The 12857-nt window shown below is 42.7% G+C and overlaps 1 protein-coding gene across 2 annotated transcripts in view; it reads right to left on the reverse strand.

Annotated features, from left to right (window-relative positions):
• Positions 1-12857, reverse strand: part of LOC126916924 (dorsal root ganglia homeobox protein-like) — a 25375-nt gene continuing 12518 nt past the window's right edge. Inside the window, exons 2-5 of one of the 2 annotated variants that reach the window (XM_050723241.1) lie at positions 9032-9265; positions 2113-2241; positions 1450-1625; positions 1-553 (exon numbers count right to left, since the gene is read on the reverse strand). In XM_050723241.1, coding sequence (XP_050579198.1) covers positions 152-553; positions 1450-1625; positions 2113-2236 — 702 coding nt within the window. In that variant the 5' untranslated portion in view covers positions 2237-2241; positions 9032-9265 and the 3' untranslated portion in view covers positions 1-151. Of the gene's footprint in view, positions 554-1449; positions 1626-2112; positions 2670-2746; positions 3712-9031; positions 9266-12857 lie in introns of those variants that run through there. The other variant, XM_050723240.1, reaches the window with a different exon arrangement.

Below are 12857 nucleotides of genomic sequence, written 5' to 3' on the forward strand. Positions count from 1 at the left end.
TTCGATCTGTTGGTCCTTTATATTATATCATCTTCTTTTTCTTACATTGACTTAAACGACACCGTTAAAATCTTTGGTACTTTATAAATCGCTATCACTTGAAATTTAAAAAGGGATATTATTATGCAAAGAGAGAGTAGGAGAGAGAAAACTACATGCTTGCGTGCATGGCAGAATACGCGGTTCCGTATGGATGTGCTCTGAATCGTAACGCGTTTAAACTGCTCATCGTAGATCCTTCGAGTCCTCCATGAATTTCTGTTTGATGATACGGAGGAAGATTGACATTTCCTAAATTTCCATTGATAAATCCATGGCAGGTAGAAGCTTGCATAGAGGTATAGTGTTGCGACGATCTCCAGTATTCGCTGTAGGGATACTGCGCTACCTGAGAAGTTTGTAGAGTATCCGAGTTGTTTTCCTGCGTGTGCGTTATTCTGATAGGTCGTAAAGGTAAAGTGGTTTCCACTTCTCTGTTCGAGGAAACGCCTCGGTTAATAGCAGAACTCCTTTCGTTTCGACGAAACTTGGCGCGTCTATTTTGAAACCATACCTATGAGTAAAATTTCCAAATGTTCAGTTTCGCGAGGGTATTTATACTAGTAAAAATATTTTGCTTCGCCGAGATCGAAGAAAATCGCGTCTATTTGAGATCGTCGATGTTCATATCTTGAAACAGATAGAGGCAACGTTTTTACGAAAATATTTTAATTAAAGGCCATGAAACGAAAATATCATTGTGGTAAGCCGTAATTGTCGAACGAAGAGAAAAAAGAGAAGAAGAAACGAACGGACATAAGAAGGGATGCGGCAAGTGAAGACGGGACAGCGTGACGGCTCCTGGCAACCGTACAGTCCACGGCAGACAGACGAATGGACAGACATCAGCGGGGGACGAGGGACGTAGCAGCAGCACCAGTAGTGGATGGATCGACTCGTGTAAACGAAAAGTGTGCTTTCTGCACAACCGTGTAAGAGTCACCACACACGTGCTAGATACGCGACGTATCGTACAGCATACGGTACAGCATACGTCGTATGCCAAGCACAGATGCCGCTGGAACGACGCAACTATCCTGCCAAGCTAATCATAGCTCCTTGCCCCTGACAACCTGTCTCCTCTGATTTTCTGCTTAGCTATCCGCGGCGACCTCCATCCTCTTTCCTTCCTTTTTTTCACTTTTTCTTCTTCTCTTTCCTATACCTCCGTCTGCCTGTCTGCCTTCCTTCTAACGTTGCCCACCATAATCCCAAGAAACATGTGTGAACTTGGCCCACCAAGCGATACGATACTTTTTCTCCTTTACATGCTACCACGATACTTTTTCTCTTCCACAAAGCAAAAATCATCATCGAATGCCTCTACCGTACTTGAAAATACGTCTTTCTTTTCTTATTCCATTCAGTTTTTTTTCTTACTTTCAAGTTCAAAGATGCTGTTGCCATTACCTGCACTCTGGCTTCCGATAGAGATACACGCGTTGCAAGTTCTTCTCGAACGAAAGCATCCGGATAATGCGTCCTTTCGAACACCCTTTCTAACGCGGCTAATTGTTGCGCCGAGAATGTTGTCCTACTCCTTCTGGGTCGCCTACACGTAGGTGTCGTGGAACTTTCGTTGCACTCTGTAAAATATAAGCGTATCATTTGCCACAATCACTTTATCGCAATGAATTCATTTCCAATTCGCCGACCAAAACTGTTACACAGATTGCCTAAATTGTTATTTGCACGGAGTTACTTGGAAGAAAGTGAAAATTCGAGTGAAATATTTCAAGATGCTGTCCGCGATAGGGAAGTAACGCTTCTAAAAAGGAAAAAGAGCAAAGAAGAGAAGCAGCACAGGCGCGGCTATTCTTGAATGACTTCACTGTACTTGAGCATTCATCAAAGCGGTATAATCTGAACAGCATGACTGGAAATGCGTGATTTCGATGGAATCAAGCTCATCGTGGATCGTGGATTAAACGTGAAAACTCGTCATGCGTGTACACGCGGGCCTGTCTCTCAGCGAAACGCGCGATCACGAATCGCGTTTAATTTTCTACGTTCCGTTACATAAGCGTTTGTACGAATCCTAACGTCTCGATCGCGAATACCCTGGATTCTTACCTAACGAATTAGTTGGTGTCGACAGTAGGCGCGAGACCGTGAAATCTTGCGGAGTATGAGGATTCGTCATTTGTGAAACTATCACGCTGTTGTTTTCTTCTTGTCCCGAATTTGCACACAACATTGTTCCTTTTCGTTTAAGAAATAAACCTCTTTAATCGAATAGCGATGGCCGAACGAATCGAATCGAATGGATAAATTATGAAATTCGATTATTGCACAAATATATTTCTTATTCTTAAAATTGAGTACTTGAAGATGTTGAAGTAAATACGCGATAATGTCGTCAATGAGTTGCTTAAAACATTGTTAAATAACATTTCCTGCTCCCTAATTTTCAGTTTAGAAACAAATGTTTTATGAATTAATCAGGCTGTTCATTCAAGACGTAACAATTATTTATGAACGCCGAAGACGAATGCGTAGTTTTTTCCTGAAAATCTTGGTCGAAGCGTGGCAGAGTAATTAAGGCTCATGCCACGTGCCAATCGGCTCAACGTGATTCCAATGTGTTTGGAGAACTTTTCCAACAAATATTACGCTCCTTTATCGTTGCCCTATTCGATTTAAATGTTTTAATCAATTAAAATATCAGAATAACGACCAACGATATTTTCAATATTTTAACACTAACATTAACATTTCTTAGATGCTTTTCACAATGAAAATTTTCGTAGTGAATTTTTATCGAGTATATTATCAACGGCTGCGATCATGGTCGTTACGCTCAATTATAATTCGTTTCAGTTTCTGCGGGTCTTGCAAGAAGGGGTAACTCAGGTCGAGACGCGTATACCTGTACCTTTCTTTTCTCTTTTGCATCGAATGCCAACTAGGGATATGTAAATTAGATAAAATAAAAACGAACCGTATACTGCTCCAATTACCGTATTATACGAACATCAAATTCCTCCTCGTAGGATTCGCACTTACTTCAAATCGATTCTTTATGCTAACAGTATATAATAAATGTACATTTTGTCACTCGTTGCTTGGCGATGAAAGCGTTTCGCTGTAGGTCCATAAATCAATCGCTCTTTTGGACGTTTTACGATCTTCTGACATTAATCGTCGATCATTTGAATAGCAAGGAAAATCTCTCGTGAGCGCAAAGGCTCGGATGAATCTATAAGCGTGTATTATATCCAATACAATATCTAACAAGCGCGTCTGATTTAACGAATTGTAAAAACTGTTCTATTTCAATCCTTTCGAATAAAATTCGCAGTAACTGTCATTGTACGGATAGATGATAGTATCCAAGAAAGTCTTCGTCACGAGCACTCTGTACGGACAAGATCGTTTTGAACGAACGTTCTCGACGATAAGATTCGTTTCCAACGACGATGTTGCCAAAAGATTAACGTTGTCCCGTACGTAAACGAAAATATACGTATACATGCGATGATCACCCACTATAAAATTGCGAAGCGTGTTGGATCGCGGTAACGTTTCGTTCAAGTTCGAGCATTGGTTTCATCCGAATCACGCGTAAATCACAACTAGCCGATCGACTTTGCCGGAAGATCGTTTCGTGAAACCGTGAAACGAAGCCATCGTATTAGTTGATGCGGCGAGATGCCAACTGACTTGGCCGAGTTAAAACGTACTTGAAGATCCTCCTCAGCCTCTTCATTTGTCTTTCCTCTTCGTTCATTCTCCTCCCGCCCTCTTGCGTGCCCCTCGTTCTGTCACTCCTTCCTCTTCTCTCATTTCGCATCTCGTTCTTCCTTTTACGCAGGGAGACACGCACGCAGGAGAGGAGTGAAATAGAGAATTTTAAGAGTAGGTGGAGATTTCCTCGGCAAGCTCCACCTTCATTAGATGCTCATTGGTTTCTAAACGGTAGCACGGCTTTCCGATGTTTTCTGGATGCAACCCCTGGCAATTTAAAAGTACGTACGCGTGCGTTATCTGTTATCCAGAAATTTTGCCATCGTCGAAACGAGAATTTTATTTTCTAAAAACTGGCAATGAATCTCGTTGCAAGTTCTCGCAATGAATCTGCGAAAGGAACGAACCATTCCCGATTCGTTTGCATCGAATCACATCGGTCGATTAAATTCTATAAATTGATCGATAAATATATAGCGACACATAGTATAAGCGCGGCGGTTTGATATTGCAAGAAGAGAGAATAAGCAAGAGGCGCCGGCGTCATGATGGTTTCGATTTTCAGGGACACGCTAAACTACGCTTCTTTATGCGCCGGAACATTGGTCTTGTTCATAGCCGCGGCTTGACTCTCGTTACACAAGGGTGTCGAGTAACAATTTCGCCCTAACGCGAGTCCCCGATCCTTCCCCTTATTCCTGACTTTCTTCTACTTTCTTTGAAAGTAACAATTTCTTGCTCTCTACTCCTGATTCGAATTAACCGAATTACCAAGCTTTTTCATCTTTGCGTAACGGCTACTCGCCGAAGAAACGGGTATCTCCAATTTTATTATGATTCTTCTTTTTGTTGTATTTTTACGACATTCATAAAAATGATATAACAGTCTGCATTCTTTTGATGTTCGAACCGCCGACGGCAACCGCGTCGTAACAGCGGAGTATCGTGAAAATCGCGGGACTAATCGCAGAACTCGAGCTATTGGTTATTGGAGAATTCAATGGACAAGAAGGGGAAGAATTCGAGAAGAAAAGACAGCACAGCTTTATCGAGAAAATGCCGCGAAAATCAATGAAAGAGTGTTGCAGTACGAAGTGGCGACAGCTGACCGCGTTATATCTATACCTCGACGTAGAACGAGCGTTCCCGGCTCTCAGCAACAATTATATTCCCGGCGATTTTATTTATACGAAGCTTTTACGAGCGCAGTCATTCTTGCTGTCAACCGTGCTGGTCCAATAAAACGCGACCGTGCATCCGTTCTTTCGCTACCCACTTTCGACGTTCGCTTAGACCGAACTATTTCCCTCGAAATAAACGGCAAACCACATTATGCGTCGCGTTCGCGAATTCAACGATTTGATTCAACGATACTCGTTTTACAAGGTGGAGATCGCGCGATATTTAAAAGTATGCTCGCGATTCTCGAATCGTTGACTGCAGCTAAATCAAAAAGTATTCGACGTCTCGTAGTCGGAATGAAAAAGAATAAAAAAGAAAAATGGAGAGGGAGGGAAACGAAGGAATCTCACGAGTCAGGAGACCGGCAATAAAATAGTCAGAGGTTCGTTTTTGGTGTTCCAGTCGCGATGAGACGGACGGGTGCGTCGCGACGCGGTGACACGTACACGTCGCACGTCGCGCGACGCCTAAGGAAAATTATGAGCCAAGCCTGGACACTTCACCGTGCCTTTGTCATCCTCTTTATCTTCACGAGACTACCCGTGACTACGACACACGGTAACTCCTCTCTCTCCTTTGTTCTCTTTCATTCTCACCCCTTTTCGTTTTCTTCCCTCTTCTTCTTTTTCTATGCCCGCAAACCAGCAACCGCGATGGAGTGTACAAATCCACGAAAGAATTTGAAATTCTTCACGACGCACTTTTCTGGTATTTTCGTAATGCGATGCGCGACGATGAACGACTCGAGAAATCCGTCTCTTGGATGCAAACAATTTCTGCTAAGATTTCGACAAGCAATGCTCCGCGCAACTAAATATACAGGCTATGCTTGTTTGCGTATTTGAGAACAAATTCGATGTTAGAAAATCCTATGATCAATCCAGTTCTATTAGAAACGCGTGGATTTTAGGAGATCGTAAGAGATCTCGGCATGCGTCAAGACGGATAAGTGTCCGACGTTGTGTAACGCAAAGAGGGGAAATCACAGATGCAGTTTTGACCACCGTGACAGTGATCGTTGCTTGACAACTCCCAAAATAGCTTCCATATGTGTACTTTGGAGAAATAGTCTTCACGGTATTTTCCATATATTTCCATATTCATGGTTGCCCTTTCTTTTTTCACGGCCCGCCGTGCAACAATTATGTCGCCTGGCACTTGCACCATGCGATCAACTTCTTCGTATCTACGTATGTTTCTTGACACATATGTTACGTAAACGATTTCGAACACGATGAGAATATGAAATTGGCTCGACCTCCCGTTGTATAAGAGTGCAACGCGTACTTCGCGTTATTCTATATTATATTTTCGACTTTCTTTCTCCCTTGACTTTTGATCGTCCACGAACATAATTGTCGATTTTTTTCATGTTTCTTCTTCGCTTACTCCACGTGTTTCGTGTTTGTCACTATTTTAAACTCGCTTCTGTAAGTTCACAAGCTTTGTTCTAAAGCGTATTTCGAATACCTACGTATCACGAATTTCCAAGCCCCCTCGGGTTTACCGAAGTTCTGGAAATTTTCATAATCGCGACCAGCGACTGTAATTCATCCGTGTTCGCGAGAATCCGTTTCGCTTAGGTCATTTCTAAAGCGATTTTTATCCCACGGGTAGAAAGCTCGTGAATTTACGATAATCACCTGACGACCAACTTTCAACTTCCGAATTCTTCTTTGAAATTTGCCTCTCGTCGGCCGAGTACGAGTGTCGAAGGGTGACACTTAACGTCCCGTGACGCCTTAAATCTACCTATAGAAGGAGATTCTCGTCTGGTAGCGAAGAGAGGACAAGCAACTCGTCGCAAACCACGGAAAGCAAAAACGTTGCGATAGTGGTCATCGGGCACCGTGAAGGCATTCGATTAACAGCGATGAAAAGAGATTTGGGGGTCTGCGAGACGGATTTCTTGACTAAGCGACGGTTACGTTCTCATCGGACGAGACGACGACTGTCACGGTATTTGCGGTCAGGTTGCCACGAAATTGTCAACGGAGTCGAAAGGGAAAGTGTATAACACGATAACGACGAATGTTTCAAAGGAAAACGAGAAAGACTCGAACGTGGTCTGTCGGAGGAAGAAACATATCATGCTTCGGTTTCTTCGGTTCGTTCGAGCAATTACAAGGGTCGTGCGTCATTCTCGCCAATTAGGCGGAGGAAGCGTCGACGATGCAGTGGAAAAGCCGCTGTTTCAACGTTTACTCTCTTTTCTTCTCCCTCTACCGATTTTCTTGCTCGCTCCTCTGACGACTGGAAGCAGATAATTTTACTCGTGCTACCCCCTGGTCCGAGATCTGTCATCGGTTATGTTTCTCTATGCGGAGACAACCCGCCGTTTCTGCTTTTCTCCTTCTTCGAGCGTCATCGAGCTTTTATTATTCTGCCTTATAGACGATAATTGTCAATGGATGAAAAACGTGAAAGACGTAGAAATATAAGACCTGCGATTCGAAGTAAAAGCATCAACGACGCTTAGATGCGCTAACGACGATACATCGCTAAAGGCTACTTCTGGACCGACGAAACGTTGAAAGCAGAACGCATCGGCGCTTTGCTTAAACGTAAAGGGTTAACATTTCGTGGAACGAAGGAAACGTCATTCTGGCTGGGCAACCGGCGTTCATCCGCGGCGGCACTGGGAGGCACGAAAATCCCCCTTTGGTTAACAGAGCGTGATCCCCGTTACCCGTCGTGCCACCCGCTCCATCGCCATGCCACCGGTCACAAGTAAATTACGCATTCATGCTATTCCAAGTTGGATTACATTGCTCATTGTAATGTATGTCAAGGGTTGACCATCTCGACTGACGCAGGAGGGGGTGACTGTACCTGGAACAACGCAAGGGTCAACGTGGTGGTTAGCAGACCCCTCTGGACTTCGGTCTGCCTATCTAATTACACCTTCTTATCATTAGCGTTTATCCTGTCAACGTTATTATAATTACGTAACTGCGAATTTATTATTCATGACGGAACGTTGACAGTTACCGTGTGTAAAAGATAGACGCATGGGGTAATTTCAAGGATAATAGCCAGGCCAGCGATGAAAAGAATTCGTCGGCAAAAGTTGTGACGATCGTCGGGCCGCGAATCTTCGTCAGCGGGTTTTCTATCTTTCCAGTTTTGCCTCGAAATTTCACACGTTCGACGAATCAAGATGCGCCACTGCTTTTTCTCCTGCCATATTTTCATATTATGAGGCAATATTTTCATTCTTTTTGATATTTATTTGAACCGTGAGACTCAATCGATTACTCGTCGCCCAACGTTTGGTAATACAGCGCCATATGGCGCAACTGAGCGAGATGTTGCGAAATCATTGCCCTTAATTTTTTGGACATAATCGATTGCGAGCGCGCATTCAATGGATAATGGAAGACTGATCGGAGTTAGCTTTTTCAATGCAGTCACTGGTTTCGTTTCGTTACGGTACTCCGATCGAATAAATTACTCTCTGATGACTGGTGTATTTTTTCTGAATCCAAGCGCGTTGCTTTCGAGCGTGATAGCGAACGATAATGACACAAAGTTTCTCGATGATTCGAACGAACGCGTGCGAGATAACGGTAAAACGACGGTTCGACGTGTTACAACCTAAGTCTTCGTTAACGTTAGATCTATGAGGCGTTTGCCAACTTTCCATCGCTACGACAGGTTTACAAACTCGTACGAAGCTCGTCGTAAATTCTAATTACAAAGAGATTCCTCGAATCTCGATCCAGCTGTTCCTAGGATTTGCTTGGTTTTCAGAATTTCGAAGGGAGGAAGAAAGCAGAGGAGATAGAGATGAAAGAAAATGGTAACACGTACGACTTTATGTACGGGGATAATACGATACAATGACGATGAATAGCCAAATCGACAATGACAGGTTTGATTCAAGAATAAGGGCTCATTATCGCGTTTTGGCTCCTTCTACATGTCGGATCTCCCGCGGTGAGCGTCAACTATTTTTCGACCTGCCCTTTCATACGTTTCCTTCCTTCTCCCAAACAACTTTCCTGTCCCTGATTACTTACCAGTAAATTTTTCTTGTGATTTACGCGCAGCGGGTTCGTGACGTCTATTTAATCATCTCTAACTAGAAGAAAAAAAACTTGACAAATTGGGTAATACTTACGTTAATCTCACGCGATAACGACGCTTCCCTACGACCTGTTTTCCCATACACGCGTCCTTCGATCAGCCTTTCTTGATCATGTGGTTATTCTATTGCCATCACTGAACTCTTGCCAGTAACCCAGTTGAGATGAAATTTATGGTCAATCCTCCAGCATCCTCTTAAACGGTGATTATAATTCTATATCGCGTGAGCTGAAATCTCCTCGTCTTGCGTAGATTCTATCTACAAATTCTAGAATATATAGAATGTTTATTTCTTAAGAACAGAAGTTTATATTCTCACAAAACTTGGAAATACAACACGACAAAAATTGCGAGAGGTTCATCCTTTTGCACGACAAGGTTCTTATATAGTTTCGTTTGGTGGCAAGACGAGAGGAACCCGTGAGGAACCGTAATATCTGTTGGCGGTACAATCAAATGATTTTGTTGTTCTTGTTTGTTGGAGAGGTGATACGGTTCGCGGCGCTTCTCCCGGTTGCATTTTATTTTCGTAACGGAAGCAGAATCCTCGTGTTCGTAAGTCGAGAGAGATGCTCCCATGGGAGAGTTAGCTTTGCTAACCGTCTCCTTCGATATATCCCGTGGCAGGGAGAAAAAGAGAGAGAGAGAAAGAGACCCGCACGTGTGCTACTCGACTAGCCAGATTTTTTCTATCTTTTCCACGAATTAACTTTACTTAAAATGGCGAAACGAATATCGAGCAGGCAATATATAACAGTAAATAGTTTTAAATGGAAATATTATATAAGAATTACAGGGATATAATAAGATGAAAGATAAGGAAAGATAGGATGAACGTAGTATGGTTTCAAATGCACCTGTTACTAAGGCTGTATGCATTTTCGCTTTCAAAGATACACGTACTATTTCCCAGATCATTTTCGAAAATTGGCCTCATAGATTGACTTTGAATAGGTTCTTTCTTGCTCAACCCTTTGATCGCGAACGAGGTCCAGACTCTCAAGGAACATGAAAAGCACGAAGAGGGGTCGATAATATCTTCACAACTGGGACAGTATTTGAAAACAACCCCCATGAACGAGCTCTCGAGTCTCTTCAGGAAACCCTACTGCTTTTGTGACTACCGGGATGTACAGAACCGTTTCATAGACAAATTCTTTCTGCGAAATCAGGGTTCGCGGATATTAAAGGGGTTGACGAAACGTTTGAACCCTGTTCGAACGATCATCGAGACATCCCTTGCGACCAACTGAAAAACGATTCCTCATGTTCCGATCAAATTTCCGAGACAATTTTTATATTAATGGCAACACGGTGACATTTAACGCGCAAGCATAATCTGCCATGCGATCTTGATTATTCTATCAATATCTCCGCTGACAGATCAAAATTTTTCATATTTCTTTAATATAATTCCCGATATAAAATTCATATGGTCATTCGCGTTTACTATGACAGTTTACTATAAAAACTTGCCTGCTTTATCAATATCTTTACTGGGTAAAGGCCAAAAGTCTCACGTACTTTATTAACATAATTTTCGATAAAAAATTCATAAAGCCATTCATGTTGCGGAAGGGTTAAATGACGCTGTTTGTCGTTCGAGGAGAAAGGATTGCAATCTGGCCACTTTATTCGCGAAACGTTGCCTACTCCTTTGAAAAATAAGCCTTTCAGCCGATTACGCGACACGTTTTACGAACATAAATGCACGTTGCCTCCACCCCTCCCTGCCAAGCCGCAACCGATTTAACCGATAAGAGGGTCGAAACACTTTCGTGCATGGAACTCTAATCTCTCGATCGCAACAAATACCGCCGCCGTTCCCTCCTTTTGACTTTCTATCCAAATTCATTTAATCGAAACACCGGCCGCTCGACTTGTAATGGGCGTACATGGTCCCTGCGAGTCGAAGCTATCTCGCTTGTTCCACGATAGGATAGGTCGATGGAACGTTTACGTTCCAGAGAATGCCGCGCATAAATTAGGATCGATCGACGTTGCCGCAGCCACGATGGATTAACGTGGTTAATACTGGAACGAAGCATGAATCAGGATTACCACCTGCCACGATTTATGACCACGTGCATTGTTCTGTTACACGCTACTTTTTGGCAAGAGGAAAGGTCGAGATCGTGCATGAATATTCAATTTCATCGACGGCTGGTCACAGCTTTGATCGAGCTGTGTTTCACATTTTTGATATCGCGTTTTGATTAGCTTTACACACAACGGTTTTACTCTTTGATATAACGCGTTCTGGGAAGATGACGACATTTTGAAAACTTCGTTGCTTGTATCTTTTGCCTGAAACACGACGGAATCTCGTTTATCTTATTTATAGACACGAGTTAATGCACAGCTTTGGATATACGAACTTACAATTGAGCTTGACCTATCAACTGCTATTTTCTATTGTAACAACCAACTGTTACCGGGTCTACTCAATTATCCGAATTACTTTGTCTCTTGTTCTCGTGTCTCTGTTCACATAAACGAGATTCTGTGTGTATTTTCATCTGGAAGTTTTCTACCACGATGTCACGATCGACGATAGTTCACGGTAGAAACTCATGATCGTTCTTGTATTTTCTCAATTCGCAGGCGAAAGTAAGATCATAATTCCAGAAGGTTCGATTCGGGTGTCAAGGGTGGCGGTGAAAGTAAGAGACAATAAGTTAGAAAAAAAATGTTGCGCAGGCAGTAGAAATCCTTCGGTCGGCTTAACGGCTTAGAAATAACGATACAATAGCCGATTACAGTGGCAAAGGGAACTCCTATCTCCCCCGTAGTGGGCTTCTAATAAATACTTCTGCGACCTTTTTCTCTCAGTTGTCTCGTTCCTATCGTGACATGTTTATTACCACGTAAATCTTAATCACGTGGAACCGGCTAATTGATCCTTTTCCATGGCTAAGTTGTACGATCTCTGAGAATTTACAATCGTTGGACAGGATAGAAACGCAAATTACGTCTTTCCCTGGCAATTTATCGATCGATATAAAGAAAAAAGCAAGGAAAATGGTCGTGTTCTATGATAATAATTCTCTAGCGCAGCTGTCTTTATATTCTTCAGGTTGTTCGCATGTGTGTTATTACCGCAGCTGCCATATTAATTATTCTAGATTTTTCGTCGATGTTTAGTTTGTGGAATGTTGCTACCAAGACAACCAAACGTTTCGGTTTATTATTGAGACCATACGGAGATCGTAACAAAAAGCGAGAAAGATTGGGCCAGTTTCGTTCAAACGACATCTTCAATGGAACGTATAATTGAAGAATTTATACCAGCTTTATGGAGAGAAATTTCTTACAAAGATGTCAATCAAATCGTCGCCTCGCCCCAAAGTATAGAAGGATCAGATCGGTTTCGGAAAATAAAATACGATATCGGATAGGTCTCCGGTGACCTATAGCTCGCGTGCTGTTAATTCGAATAGCGAGAAAGCCAAACAAGAACGTGTTTAGCGGGGCTTTCACTACGAAGGACGGAATACCGTTTAATGGGACGTGCTTTTCGATAGGTGCATGATGGACGTGGGAATTTAAAAAATTATATTTCTATAAGCTCGAATGTGTCAAAGAAGAAAGAGAGGGGAAGTAAAAATAGAAAGATACAGAGGCAGAGAACAGGAGGAAGAAAGAAAGAAAGCGAAGCGGAAGAAAACGAGGTTTCTCCCTTCTATCGGTCCCATTCGCCTACTCTTGAAAAAAATCTCGTCGAATCGTTTCCAGTCGCACGATTCCGGACAATCGCGCATCGCTCTAATTTGGCAAAGGTAGGTACCTTCTGTTCCCGCTTCAGGAAACTTGAGAAAAACTAGGGTGAATCGTCGAGGTGTGTGTCCTCTTGCGGGGGT

This window comes from Bombus affinis, chromosome 5 (genome assembly GCF_024516045.1).
Source record: "Bombus affinis isolate iyBomAffi1 chromosome 5, iyBomAffi1.2, whole genome shotgun sequence".
Lineage (NCBI taxonomy): Eukaryota > Metazoa > Arthropoda > Insecta > Hymenoptera > Apidae > Bombus > Bombus affinis.